Here is a 15,596-nt window from a genome sequence, read left to right as displayed (position 1 = left end):
GTTCATTGTTCTGGGGAAAAAGTCCATAGCTTTCATCAAATGCACAAAAGGGTTTGTGATCCCCCAACCCCAAAGTTAAGAATCAAGGGCCTAAGAATCTGCTCTATGCAACATCCAACTTTTTCATATTTGAGGCTTATTGTATGTCCTAGTACATGGTCACCTTTCTAATGTTTTCTGTGTGCTTGAAAAGAACATTTATAATTTAATTCCTAGGATAAGTGATTACTTATTTATGCATGTGTTTACACACATACACTATATGTATGTGCATGCAAGTATACATATGTGTATATATTTTAAATCAAAGGTAATTGTTTTTTAATCTATATCCTTATCTTTTGTCTGCTTGATTATCAGTTCCTGAGAAAGAAGTGGTGAAATCTCCCTCTATATTTATTTCAAAATAATCCATTGGTTACATGTTGATAATTATTGAAGCTGAGTGATGGATACATGGAAATTCATTATAATATTCTGTCTACTTTTGTATATGTTAAAATTTTTCTATTAACAAATGTTTTAAAAATATCAAAACGGTAAGTCACAACTTTAATTGATAATCTGTTTTGAAAGATAATTTTAACATGTTCTTATGCCCAGTTGAGAAAAAAAGAAAATTACCTCCCTGCCATTTCTTTCTCTGTTCTCTTGTTCTGTTTACATTGTAGGAACAAAATATATGGTCAGCTACTTCCATAATGACTCTCCATACCACCAATTTGCCTTTTTTTTTTTTTATAATTTCTTATAGTAGTAATTTTTATGGGAGTTACTTTCCTAGATTTTCTGATCTCTACATTTAAAGTCATAATTTATATATTGAGAATTGTGTTTCCCCCATATAAGTTAATAGGACATAATAATAATTTTAGATTCTCTTCAATCTCTTGTAGGTCGTTATTGGAGATCATGATGGGGTAGTTATGTGCTTTGGCATGAAAAAAGGAGAAGCAGTGGTATGTATAACTTTTTTTAGGAGAAAAAAATGATTTTCTAAAGAGAAACACACTACTTATTGAATACTTTTAGTTTAAAATTGTCCGAAAAATGCATTGTGAGGGAAGTAGTTACATGAAGTATTGCTATAGGCAACAAAGGAGTCATGTGCTAGATAGCTGTAAAACACCTTTGACAGCCTAGGGGTGATGTAATAGTTTCTGTGCTGTGTAACTGATTACTTCAAATTTTGGTGTTTAAAACAACACACATTTATTATCTCAGTTTCTATGGATCAGGATTCGGAGCTCAGTGTCTCACATGGCTACAGTGCCAGGCTCTATTCCTTTCTGGAGTTGGAGTCCTAATCCAAGCTAAAATAACAGGATTCAGATTTTTGCTTTTGTGGGACAGAGGTCCCCACTTTATTGCTGTCTGTAAGCCAGAGCCTGTTCTCAGCATCTTGAGGTCCCCACAATTCCTTGCCCTGTGGTTTTCTCACAAGCTCTCCCCTAACATGGTGACCTACTTCTTCAGGCTAGCAAGTAAATCTTCTCTTAAATAATTTAGGATACGTATTTTTAATAAGGTTTAACCATACTGATACCACTGCTTAATGAACTGTACTTATAGATGCAGGAGTTTAGATTTTAATGATGTGGCTGATGTATGTGTGGCAATAAATGCTCTAAATTTGGAAGATATTTAGCCAGAAACCTTGAAGACTTCCTGAAGTAAATATATTTGTATCTAAAGATGTTTCTATAGAACTATAATATTTTTTCTGTTTGAAATCACAGCATCTTTTACAGTAAAGGAAAATGGTTACAGTAAATTTGTGTACTTAATTTTTTCTCCAATGATTTTTGCAGGCAGTGTTCAAGACATTACCAGGGCAGAAGATTGCAAGATTGGAACTAGGAGGGGTTCTTAACACACCCCAGGAGAAAATTTTTATTGCTGCAGGATCTGAGATTAGAGGCTTCACAAAGAGAGGAAAACAGTTCCTCTCTTTTGAAACCAACCTCACTGAAAGCATAAAAGCTATGTATGTTTATCCTTTTTTATTTTTACATATCCATTTACAATATTTTGGATAGCTGACAAGCATCAGATGGAGTATCATATCCTAATAGGTTTCCTGGGAAATAAAATTGACTAAAGGTACCTTATTAGTCAGAAGTTAATTAACATAGAATCAGTACAAAATCAGTTGGTTGTTGAAATGTTTTTTTCTTAAGACCCTTATGGTATTTACACATTCATTTATTGACTGATTGGTTCAGTTGATTCATGAACAAAGTGTAAAAGAAAAAAGTAAAAGAAATCTAGAGATATTTAGGTTTCTGTTTCTTTGCTGTCTCTGGTCATTTTGGTTGTGAGGTAGTATCATTTGTTTAAAAACTGGCTGTCAAAGTTGGTAACTACAAATAGGATATAATTTCAGGTAAGTCAGGTAAGACCCTAAATAAAAAAAAAATGACTCCCTTAATGGCTTCCTGATATATGAGATTTTGTTTGCAAGTAAAATTTTAATTTTTTTAAGTCATGCGGAGCCTGGAAAGGATTTTAAGGTTTTTCTAATCCACTGTCCTCAAACCTACCACTTAGGACAATCCCTTGGAAACGTAAGAGATTTCTTGTCTTACTTATACCTGCAGAATCAGAATTATTAGGAGTGGTTAAAAGAGAAATGTTCACTTGACTGTGATGCAGCCAAGTTGTCTAAGCAACCAGACCTTGGTTTGAAAACTACTAATTTATAGAGTTCTGTGTGATACACAGCTGTCCTATATAATTCTATATAATGCACATTACAAATCCAGTATCCAGGGTAAGACTGTTTTGGTGATATTAGATAAAAATTATACAATGGCAATTGGGAGTGAGTTCAGTGGTTTAGTAAGAATGTATTATTTTTGAAATGGACAATTATAATTGTGAAATACTAAAAATCAAAATAATAAATTAGTAATTTGCATAACTCCACATTCGGAAAAGTATGTGGACTGATGTTTGAGAAGGATCAGGAGTTTCCCAGCCAATAGTCTCTTTTGCTAGTTTCTTAAATGTTTTTACTGGAGTGGCAGAGGTGGGAGGGAGGGGATCTTTACTCAATTTTCAAAAATTTATTGTCTGAATTTCCAGATTTTTAAGGGTGCACAGGAAATCAAGGTTATAACTTGAAAATATTCAATAAGAAACTGAGCATATACAAAGTTAGTTACCACTCACACATCTTTCCCTGCTTAATGCTTCCATCCTCTCCACTCTTGTCAACAACAGTGATTCCAATTATTACTTTGGAAAATGTGTAACTGCAATATAATTGCAAATGTAATGCAGATGGCTTTCAAGATGAAACTTCAAATCTTGAAAAAGATAGAATTTCATTAGATTAATAAAAATATTAAGAGGACTACTGAAATAATATCCAGAGCCTCAAAGTGAGGCTACTTAAGCAATAATTGAAGAAGAGAAAGTCAGTGAAGATCATAATAGCATAGGAAATAATTTTAGTACCACATTTTTTTAAGTAGACTTTAGAATGGTGGAGAAATAGATGAAACCTTCAAATTACCTTCTTTATGCTTACATGGTTTTAGCAACTTAGAAATGAAAGGTAATACACTAGTATATAATTTTTGTCAAATTTCAACTCCCTCAGTGGAAATTGGATTCAATATAAGAATTAGAACATAGTTATGATTATTGCCTAAGTTTTGTTCAGTGTAATTTGAAGTGCACTTGTCTTCATTCCCTTTTTCAGGATAAAATTCTAATGAATTTTTCTCCCACTGTTTATCACTTAAAGTAGATTTGCTTCTGATAGCCTTACCGGACAATTTCATGTAGTAGTAAGAAAGCTAACTCTAGAGCTAAAAGCTACCTGAGCTGCAGTCTACTCTACTACTAGTTGTGTGCCATTAGGCAGGTTACTTGACATTTTATTGTTCTCTGTAAAAAGGGATAATAATGGTCCCTAGTTGACAGAATTATGAAGATTAAGCTAATACATGTAATACATGTAAATCCATTAGGACAGTGCTTGGCACATAGTGCACATTCAGAAAAAGTTGCTTTTTGACATTTTTTTTCAAGAATAAATCAAGTGGTTTTATTTATTTTTTATATAAATTTATTTTTTTATTGGTGTTCAATTTTCCAACATCTAGAATAACACCCAGTGCTCTTCCCATCAAGTGCCCCTCTCAGTGCCCGTCACCCAGTCACCCCCACCCCCGGTTTTTTGACATATTAATTGTCTTCAGATACAATTATCATGGTCTTTGTTTTCAGTTTTACGGAGCATAATTTTTGAGATGCCTAAGGACTTAAGATCCTAATTTTCAGCTTTTTAAAATCAGTGTTATTTCAAAAGGCTGCAAATTAAGTTGGGGAAATGAGGGGAAAAAACTGTTCTTTAAGTCTGTGATAAAATGATAGAAATTAAGTAAACTTTTGTTTTCATCTCAAAAGAATTCAGGAATTTCCTATATTTTTTTTGGAAATATGGATGTTTTAAATTACTTTTAATGTTCTCAGGTATATATCTGGCTCAGACCTCTTTCTCAGTGCAAGTTACATCTATAACCATTATTGTGATTGCAAAGACCAACATTATTACCTTTCTGGGGACAAAATCAATGACGTCATCTGCCTTCCAGTGGAAAGATTACCTCGTATTACACCGATATTGGCCTGCCAGGACAGAGTGCTCAGAGTTTTACAGGTTTCTGTTATTTGCATTTTTATAGTTTTTCATAATTTATGTAAATGAATATAGCTGAACAATGTGTACTTGAGATAGATTACTTACTACTGCTTTAAATGTCCTACTTAAAATTATATTTGTAAAAAATACTTTTTAATTGGTAAGCTAATTTTTTTTTTTTTTTTTTTTTAGCTTGAGACAAATGTATTGAGAATTTTGGCAAATTTTTAGAGAGGCATATTTTAGAGAGGCATATTTTAGAGAGGCATATGGGAAAAAAGGATGCTTTTCTGTCCCCATGCATAATTTCTGAGTTAGTTCAGTCAGAATGGAGTCTTTGCTACAAAGGACACTTCTCACCTTTTTTTTTTTTTTTTTCTTTCTTTCTTCTTCCATTACTCTTTCCTCTCCCCAAAATCAAACTAATGGAGGAAATTGGTTTGGGGAGAGGATGTTAGGTTTTAACAAAGAAGGGATAGTTGTGATCAGAGTTGTATCATTTGCACTTATTCCACATTAATGACAGTTCTGGAACAGAATAAGCACTCAGTAAATATTAGTTAGAGAAGTAAATGAATGATAGAGGGAAAAATCATTTTATCATCCTTACATTTCTATTAAAAACATGATTGTTTAAAATAACTGCATAAGACATTGTTATTAGTAATAATATTTACAACTATGTCTTCTCAAAAGTGACTTTTAGTAAAATACATATACATACATATGCCAGGATCCATAAAATAAAGTTTATGCAAATAAACTACACATGCAAATAACCTAGAACGGATAGATTATTTGGGTCAGAAAGTTGGACTAATATTGGTACAGTTGAACAAAACATCTACCACTTTATTCTTTGCCATCACTAACTTTCTCACTCTGGAATTTCATAACTAGATGGCCATTTCTTGGCCTCAGTTCTTTAAATGGAAGGGAAAATCCAGTAGTTCTGTGAGGTTTTATTTTTTTTTCCTATGGGAAAACAAAGTTGACATTCAAGGTTCATTCTAGGGGCATGAATAATTAGTTTCTTCCATTGTCTGTACTCCCAAACATGAGTTGTCTGAATAAGGCTTTTAACAGGAACTGGGTAATATTCAATTAGGAATTGGTCTGGCTGATTCTAGGATTCTACTTTGTTTAACAAGAAGAGATGGATGTGCTTACTGTAAAAATAAAAAAAATCACTAAGGATTTGTGGGAACTTAAAACTTTGCCTTGCTAGTCACATATTCCTACTCTCCCTCAACTCCCCATTTGTAAGCAATCATTACCCCAGAGGTAGCCTTTTTAAAAAGTTTTTATGTGTATTTTTTGTGTTTATATAGTTGATATGTATGAATTTTCAGGTGTAATTTTAAATAAAAAAATAAAGTATGACTTTAACATGTTCTATATAAATTTAATTTTTTAAGAAAAATATCATTCCATATTTACTATAATTTCAGGGGTTTCTTTGTTGAATGATCTATCGTGGATATTTTTTCCACTTGAGTATGAGTACTTCTACCTCATTCTTTAGCAGCTTCACAAATTATGTATACTAAATGAAAACATTACAAGTGGCAAAATTTTTAAAAAGACAAATAAATGGGCGTAATTTGTTTTCCTGTCTAAATAACTGGCTCTCATTGGAGTTGGTTTTGGAAATATCCAAATGCAGGACCAACCTTCTCCTTTAGGAAGTAACTTTGGATCTGTTTAAATGTTTGAATGTGTTCTAAGTTAAACTGGACAAAAGAAACAACTTGTTCCAGGAAAGCTTTGATAGTAAAATTTACCAGTGTTAAGTTTTCAGGCAAAGTATTTAAAATGAAAATTATTTGAAGTGTAGAATATTATATATATTTCTTCTTGATCTTTACATTTTATATGTATTTTAAAACGAGTTAACATACACAAAATAGCTAAAAAATTCAAGTTAATCACAATCTAACTTTTTCTGGCAGTTTTTATTCTACAGTTCTTTATATGAATATTGATGTTTATCTATTAGTGTCAATGTTTTAAATTTGTATTCTGTTTCAGTTTTAAAATACTTGTTCTCCTTCAGGGGTCTGATGTGATGTATGAAACTGAAGTGCCTGGCCCACCTACTGTCTTAGCACTACATAACGGAAATGGCGGTAATGATAATCAAGGGAGTGTATTGTGTTAGGTCTAGATATTTCAGGTTTAATCATTTAACTATAAATAAAGTGAATGAAAATAGGAAATTGTAGAAAGAGCATGAACTAGAATTAAGACAGTTTTCAGGTAACTTGCCAGTAACTAACAGTAATGAATTATTGAACTTTAATTTTCAGTTTCCTCATCTTAAAATTAGATGATGAGGAAGGGTCTTATCCCTTATATTTATAAAATTCTGTGACTATGTAACCAACTTCCAAATTAAGTGTCTGACTTTTTATATTTTTTAAATGAGATTTTTATGTGATATTAAAAAATTTCAGCTATAAAGAGATTATGAGTCATGGAATAAATATAATATGTTGACTTTAATTATAATCAGGAGACTCTGGAGAAGAACTTTTGTTTGGAACATCAGATGGAAAACTTGGGCTTATTCAGATCACTACCTCCAAACCAATACACAAGTGGGAAATTCAAAATGAGAAAAAGCGGGGAGGTAGGTTCGTGATATAGTTTAGATTCTGAAATTTCATTGATTATTAAATATCCTAATTTATATAGTTCATTCTGTTTAATTTTTCATAGTACGTAGTAGACTTAGTAATTCACAAAGCCACCTTATTATTTATTTATCAGTTCTGTCATATTTTGGCATAATCTTTAATTAAGAAATGCTAATAGTAATTTAGGATAGATAGGCTTTTATGGGCTATTGTCCATCTATAACATCATTCTGTGGTCAAATCCATTATTCACTGTTTGGTGTAGGAAATTCATTGGAATTTGAGAGTATTCGATATGAAGCAAGGAGAAAGTCCAATGGGTCTTTTCTGTTCAACGGGAATATTTCTGTTTCCTAAGGAATTTATAACTTTCTGAGGGAATTTATATCTGACTTAGAAGTTAGTAAGATGGCTATTTATAGGTATGGTAATTCTGTTCAGGAAAGCCTGGGTGGCTCAGTGGTTGAGCGCCTGCCTTTGGCCCAGGGCATGATCCTGGAGTCCCAGGATCTAGTTCCACATCGGGCTCCCTGTATGGAGCCTGCTTCTCCCTCTGCCTCTCTCTCTCTCTCTCTCTCTCTCTCTCTCATGAATAAATAAAGTCTTTTAAAAAAAGTAATTCTATTCATTTATTCCTTCAACAAGCACTTATTAGGAGAGACAGAGAATAAAGAAATAAATAAGATAGCTTCATCCAGTCACCTGAAAAAATATCAGCGGGTGATGTATTAGTGATGGGTGAGGGAAGAAGACTATATTTAGACTGTGTGGTAATGGAAGGCATCTTTTAAGAGGTAAAATTTGAGCTGAGATCTGATTGATAAGAAAAAGAGTTGTAATATAAAAATTTGAAGGGAAATTATGCTCCAGGAAGAGGAAAAAAAAATCAAGACTTGAGGCAGAGGTAAACTTGATTCATGTGAAGAACAGAGGGAAGACTAGTGTGGCTAAATGCATTAGCATGGCAAGCAAAGATGTCAGGGAAGTAGCATAGAGCCAAATCATGTAGATCCTTGTGGGCCTTGGAGAAGGGTTTGAATTTTAATCTAAGTGCAGTGGGAAGTCCTTGGAGAATTATAAGTGGGAGTATGACATGACCTAATCTACCAAAACAAAACAAAAAAACCTACCAGGGAGAATGGATCTGGGGGGAGGCAGATCAAAATTGGAAGCATGAAGATCAGTTAGGAAGTCATCGTTATAGTTGTTATAATTTATTTTAGTCTAGGCTAGAGATATAAGCCACCTGGGCTAGGCTGATGGTAGTTGGAAATGGAAAGGAGGCAGTTTCAGTATATGTTTTAGAGATAGAGCTGATAAGATTTGCTAAGGGATTTGGTCTGGACAGTGAGAAAATAGAAGAATCAAAGAAATGGTCTAGATTTTTGGCCTGAGGAACTAGGTGATACCTTACTGAGATGAGGAAAATTGGGGAAGAAGCACTGAAAGGGTGTGAAAAAGGTGAATGAAGAGTTTTCATTGGGGATGGAAATTTTGAGATGCAAATGTATGTCTCAAAGAAAATGCTGAATGGAGACTTGGCTGCATGAGTCTGAAGCTCTGAGGAGAGGCCAGAGCTGTGGAGATATAAATTTATGATCCATTTCTATTTAGATTATATTTAAAGTCTTAGAAATAGATGAATGTGGACGGAAAAGAGGACACCTGATAGTGCTCCCAGTTTTTTTTTTTCCCCATTCTGATTTGGTATATACATTTTTTTCATCTTTACTTAGTGTATACTTGACATAATGTTAGTTTTATTAATAACTTGTCACCTCTATCATCTTTTTTAAAGGTATTTTGTGTGTTGATAGCTTTGACATTGTGGGTGATGGGGTTAAAGATTTACTTGTTGGGAGAGATGATGGAATGGTGGAAGTATACAGTTTTGACAATGCAAATGAGCCTGTTCTACGTTTTGATCAGGTTAGTTCATTAAAAAAAGACTAAATAAACTTATTCATCAAATAATTAGAGATGACTGGGATGGTTTGGGTTTTATTAAATATATTAAAATCTTGTGTTTGGCTTAGAATAGTGTACCTTTGATATTATTAAAATCTCTAGACCACTCATGTGTTTGAATAATAGACTACTGTCTTCCAGCTACATAATAAATTACTGCTTCATTTGGTTTCTAAATATTGTATTTTGAAGTATTAAATATTTTCATTAGTTTTATAATGCATAGTAGAGTACAGGAGTAACATATGTTTGGTAACATAAGCAAAACTGTTGTTTGAAAATAATAATGTTTTAGGAGTAAACTCATATTGTTAGGACAATGTCAAAATATCCTTAAGCAGAGAGAGAAAAGTTGCAATTTCACTTTTAGGCATCCAAGAGTTTACTATATGAGAAGAATTACTAGTTAAGAGTAATTTCAGTTCACAAATTTTGAATGTAGTTAAGCTTGCTTATCCTAAGAGAGTTACATGGGAAATCATTCTGGTGTAAATGTCATCTTTCATTTTCATGAAGTGGTATTCGCCAGTCCAGGGTGTCCCATTTTGCCTCAAGCGGGATTCATTGAGGCATTTTTAAAAAACAGAAACAACAAAACTACAACTCTAACAATTTTCCCTAATTTCTCTACTAGTGCTACCTTTCAGTTCCAGCTTTAACTGCACATCAGCAAACATAGATGTTTTGATGTATAGAGAAAGTATATTACATAGATAATATGGGAATAAAAATTCCCCAAAGGCTTCATATCATCTTCTTAATTCATTTAAAAAACTATTTGGAAAAACACATGAGAGGTGGTATATGGGATTCAGGTAATAGGCTAAACATATTGGGAGTTTTGCTTATGTAATTTTTTTAAAAAAACTTCTTTCTTGGGGTGCTTAGGTGGCACAGTTGGTTGAGCATCTGATTTGGTTTCCTCTCAGGTCATGATCTCAGAGTCATGGGATTGAGCCCCACATCAGGCTCTGCACTCAGGAGTCTGCTTAAGTTTTTCTCTCCCTCTCACTTTGCCCTCTCCCTCCCTATGCTATACCCATGTGGACTCATTCTTTCTAAAATAAATAAATACATCTTTAAAAACAGAAAGCAAAACTTTCTTTCTTTATATAAATAAAGGATTTTTGCTCATTAGGTGACATATAAATAAATGATTTTTGCTTATTAGGTGACTGCTGTGGCTAACTACAACACACAAATATATGAGTCATTTCTAATCTTCTTTCTCCAAATTTGAAAGCACTGGGATTTTCTGCCATTTGTGCAGGATTTTTGCCTTCCAACCTCAGTGTTTCCACATGATAAATACTCAGTAAATGTATGTTGAATGTCTGGAGATGGGAAAATAAGTTTTATGGCTTATTTTATATGTCTGACAACTTTTTATTTACAGTTATTTACAGGTACTAATGAACTGCTTGATCTTAAATTTATTTTAGATGTTGTCTGAAAGTGTCACATCTATCCAGGGTGGTTGTATAGGGAAAGATGGCTATGATGAAATTGTGGTATCCACATATTCAGGTAAGGTAAACAGTAATAGGTAAAGAAAGAATCAATAAGAAAATAGAAATTTAATACATTATTTTTGATGACTACTTTTTTAAAAAAGTGTCATTAGTAAATCAGTCTTACCAACAGCATTCAAACCTTTCTTTATTGGTTAAAAAATAAGGAGGTAAGGAATGGGTATATTGATATATTGATTTATAAAATATTTATAAAAAAGTTAATATTTGAATAATACTTAATTGAGAGTACTTAGCATCCTCTAGTATCTTTGAAAATTAAATGATAGTCTTTGGTTAAAAATAAGTATTTACTGAAATTATTTTATGTTTTCTTATTGTATACATTTCTTATAAAAATTTCCTTGGTTTTGAGTTGGTCATTTTTATATTTTCAATATAGTCAATGGGAAAATTTAACTTTCCATGAAAATGAATTTTAAAAGACTGTTTTAATTCATCAGGTATTTGCTAGAATGTTTTGACTTTTTCCATACTTGAAAACTAACATTATAAGATTTCCTGAATCATAGTATTATAGTATTTCAGGCAAAATAACTAGTATCTCAAAATACTTGTTTTTTTGTTTTTTTTTTTTTATTGTTTGAATATTTTCCAGCTTGATTTCTGTTGTTCTTCATTTTGTTTTGTTTTGTTTTTTGGGGAATAAGTCCTAGGACTAAATGAGTTTGTTCTTCGTGGACAAAGATACGTGTACATTAGGGTCTTTTTAAACACTAGCAGCACTTAATGGTGCATGATTATAATTTCATCTCTACAGGCTGGGTTACAGGTCTGACAACAGAGCCTATACATAAGGAAAGTGGACCAGGAGAGGAACTAAAAATTAATCAGGAGATGCAGAATAAAATTTCTTCTTTAAGGTAATTTTGGATTTTTTTGTTGCTTTTTTTTTTTTTTTTCACTTCATGAAGTGCATGTTTTTTTATTTAATTACTAATAGATGCAGAATATTGTGCTCACTTTGGCAGCACATATACTAATAGATGCAGAATATTTTATTGGAAGGAATTATACCTTAATCCATTTATCACCTTTTTAAATGAAAGTTTATCAGTTTGAGAAAATTAGCAGTAAGTGCTAATTAATATTTTAAAGTTAGAAATATACTTTTATTTTTTATTTTTTTTTTAGAAATATACTTTTATATGCCTTATTCTATATTGACTTTTTCTTATATCAAAAATTGTATTTTATCACTCGTTTAGTTATAGATAGTGGTAATGTTTTGTTTTTTTCACAGGCATTAGAAAGAAACCAACACAGATGGCTGTATTCCTCATTAATTGTAATGTTTACTGCTCCTATGGACAGACCAGATTTCTTACTGAAAATGAGTAATGTTGATTCCTTTAGACACAGGGATTGCTTCTGTGGCCTATTTAATTTGACAAGTCCTATGAAAAGGGACCCCAGACTCAAGTAAAATTACTTCATATAATGAAGAAGTGGGAATTGCTGAAACTTTAGTAACTACTCTCCCTACTTCAACTCTTACCAACCTCTTGGGGCAGTGAGGGCCGATCTTTTTTTGGTGGTAGTTAAGGGCTACAGAAGTTTTTAAGGCAGCAAAATGCCATAAGTACTGATTCACTAAAGCCACACCACAAGTTTACCACAAGCCAGTTTAGCAAAGCCACCTGGAAAGCAAGCTCCAATGTTTGTACAAGAAAACCAAGTAGAGTTAATGTCTACTATTTCACATTCTCAGTATGATACCATCCGTTTATAGCCCAGTCTTTCCCTCCTGATTCCAGCGGAATATTGAATGAGAAGCTTATGTCTGTTTTGTTTATTCAGCACTTGCAATATAGGTACATATGGAGCACTCAGTAGATATTGCTTGGACAAATAAATCTTTTCCTTTGTTTATTGCACAAATCTCTTCCAAGCTCTTCCCAGACTTTTCCCCCTAACTTGGGGCTGGCTAAGACTCATGTTGTTGTTTCTCAGTTAATCTTTGTTTCATTTGCATATGCTTTTCCCTTAAATTGGAGTGGCTCTAAGCAATGAAGCAATGCCTTTGTAGTGCAGTCTATAGAACTTCAGCTATAGCACTGGCTCATGATCATTTTGTGGTCCCCTAAATGTGAATACGCTGCAGCCTCCTCCTTCTTTTGTTTCCTTCTTTTGTCTGTCTTGCCTAATTCTTATTGAAAGGTAATGTTTCTGGTTTTGCACATTTTGTTTCTTCAAATTAAATCTAATACATTTCTCTGTCCCAGTACAATCAGTTTCTCTTCTGATTAGTGTTATGTGTAACTGTACCTAGACTGGTGTGTTAGAATTGATTATTTGCAAGCTGCTTTGATACTTATAACTCTTTATTAATAATGCTGGTATAGTACTGAGCTTTAATTTTTAAATTAAAGATAAATAATGTGGAATTGGTCAGTCACAGAAGCAAAATTTTGTTCCTATTAGTATCATAGTTCTAGTTCAACTAATAAAAGTCCATTTTGCAGAAGTAAATGTCTCAAATGCTTGAAATCATTCTAAGAACTTCAAATATGTATACTTATAGGTGATAGAGTTGTATATATTTTCCTTTAGGAGTGAGCTGGAACATCTGCAGTATAAGGTACTACAGGAAAGAGAAAAATATCAACAGTCTTCTCAATCAAGCAAGGGAAAATCAGCAGTACCTTCATTTAGTGTAAATGACAAGTTTACATTAAATAAAGATGATGCCAGCTATAGTCTCATCTTAGAGGTGCAGACAGCAATAGATAACGTCTTAATACAGGTAAGCAAAATGGCTAATTTATTAGTTTTATGATTGGATCTATTTTGCAGACCAGTCATATGCACTAATTACTACTAAATACTTTTAATTTTAGACAGTAATTTTAAGTGTTCATCTTTTATTTATTTTAAGTGTTCATCTTTTAAATGTTGCATTTAGTTTAGATAATTTTAAAGGCTTATCTTAATCTTTGAGTAGATAATCAGTTTGGTCATAGATTACCTAAATTATATCTTTACTTTTTATTTATCCTATGAGCACTAAATAAGACTGACGTACTTAAGTTTCAGGAAACATCAGAAAGAACGTTAAGGGTTTTGTTCTTTGGTTGACCTTTATGAGAATTTTAAGAGATGTGAAAGAAAATTGTAGTATTTAATACCCTTATTATAACCTTTTTTTTTTAAGCTCCAGATCCTAAGATGGGAGCTTACAGTACAGCTTGCTCATTAGCCACTAGTTTCCAGGTAGGTCAGTAGACAAAGTGGATAATCCCAAAGGTAGAATTGAGGGATAAAATATATAACTCCACTCAACAATATATTTAATTAGTTTTTCTTTAAATTGGATGATATTCAGGGAGTGGAGAAGGATGATAGTGGGATGAATGGAAAACAAGCAAAAGATCAAAACCCATCAGAAAATGAGAAAAAGGGATCCCTGGGTGGCGCAGCGGTTTGGCACCTGCCTTTGGCCCAGGGCGCAATCCTGGAGACCCGGGATCGAATCCCACGTCGGGCTCCTGGTGCATGGAGCCTGCTTCTCCCTCTGCCTGTGTCTCTGCCTCTCTCTCTCTCTCGCTCTCTGTGTGACTATCATAAATAAATTAAAAAAAAAATTTAAAAAGAAAATGAGAAAAAAACATGAGGAAGAAGACAAGGTTTAAAAAGATTTGGGGAGAGATCAGATTTTTAATTAAATCTAAAGGCTGAAACCTGTCTTAAGTAATGCTAGCTTAAGGCTTGCATTAAACAGCTCTTGGTACATCCATTTACTTTGAACTGAGTGCAACAGCAGTGTCCAAGAAACAGCTCTAGGCACATCCATTTACTTTGAACTGAATGCAACAGCAGTGTCCAAGAAACTACTCTCCAGAGGAGATTAAATATTATCTCCTTTCTGTGTTACAGGTGAAAATAAAATTCATAAAAATGAACTGATATAGTAAGAATAGCCACATTAGGAAGATTATACTTTTAAGGGGGTGGTAAGAGATGATAGTCTATGATCTCTGGTAATCCAAATAAGAAAGAAATAAGTCATTGGGATATAACATTTATTCTTTATTGCATTTATTTTCTAGAAGTATACATTGTCATCATATATAAATTAAAAAATTCACATGTTCAAATTTAAAGATGACTATGAAATAGAATTAAAGAGAATACTTAGAAAATATTTTGTGAAAATTTCTACTTTTCCATCTGAACCTTTTTGTTTTTTTTTAAATTGACTGTAGAGTGATGTTCCAATAGACTTACTTGATGTGGATAAAAATTCTGCTGTTGTCAGCTTTAGCAGCTGTGATTCTGAGGTGAGTAGAAAGTATAAAGAATTTTTCATACACTTTCATTTCTATGACACCATTTTGAATTAAGTCTGTGAATGCTACTAGGGTTTGATATTTCTTCTTCAATCTTTTTTCATAATCTTTCCCTCAAAATCTGCATCTGCTCTTTTCCTGTATTTTCAGATAATCCATAAAACTGGGGTGTCATCCTAGATTCCTTCTTTTCTCTGATTTAAGTCCAGTTAGTTACTAGTTTATGCCAGTTCTATCTCCTTGGCTCTTACACCTCTATTCTGCTTCATTTCCACTTTTTTTTCATTTATTTCTTATCTTATTAATTTTCTAAAGGTTTTATTTATTTATTTGCTTATTTACTTATTTGAGAGAGAGAGCATGAACAAGGGGAGGGGGAGAGGGAGAAGCAGACTCCCTGCTGAACAGGGAGCCCAACTACAAGGAGCTCAATCCCAAGACCCTGAGATCATGACCTGAGGCAGACACTTAACTGACTGAGCTACCCAGGTGCCGCTTCATTTCCACTTGTTTT

General features: G+C 32.9%; 1 protein-coding gene across 2 annotated transcripts in view; it reads left to right on the top strand.

Annotated features, from left to right (window-relative positions):
- The window catches only part of BBS7 (Bardet-Biedl syndrome 7), a 36,995-nt gene that overhangs the window by 5,729 nt on the left and 15,670 nt on the right, over nucleotides 1-15,596 (top strand). For both annotated transcript variants that reach the window (XM_055316959.1, XM_055316958.1), the window contains 10 exons: nucleotides 897-959; nucleotides 1,812-1,987; nucleotides 4,486-4,672; nucleotides 6,711-6,783; nucleotides 7,170-7,286; nucleotides 9,092-9,222; nucleotides 10,704-10,788; nucleotides 11,554-11,656; nucleotides 13,347-13,539; nucleotides 14,999-15,073. In XM_055316959.1, the coding sequence (XP_055172934.1) occupies nucleotides 897-959; nucleotides 1,812-1,987; nucleotides 4,486-4,672; nucleotides 6,711-6,783; nucleotides 7,170-7,286; nucleotides 9,092-9,222; nucleotides 10,704-10,788; nucleotides 11,554-11,656; nucleotides 13,347-13,539; nucleotides 14,999-15,073 (1,203 nt within the window). The remainder of the gene's footprint in view (nucleotides 1-896; nucleotides 960-1,811; nucleotides 1,988-4,485; nucleotides 4,673-6,710; nucleotides 6,784-7,169; nucleotides 7,287-9,091; nucleotides 9,223-10,703; nucleotides 10,789-11,553; nucleotides 11,657-13,346; nucleotides 13,540-14,998; nucleotides 15,074-15,596) is intronic.

Source organism: Nyctereutes procyonoides, unplaced genomic scaffold (genome assembly GCF_905146905.1).
Source record: "Nyctereutes procyonoides isolate TBG_1078 unplaced genomic scaffold, NYPRO_anot_genome, whole genome shotgun sequence".
Lineage (NCBI taxonomy): Eukaryota > Metazoa > Chordata > Mammalia > Carnivora > Canidae > Nyctereutes > Nyctereutes procyonoides.
The sequence above is the reverse complement of the archived record's forward strand: the minus strand, read 5'-3'. Positions and strand labels throughout refer to the sequence as shown.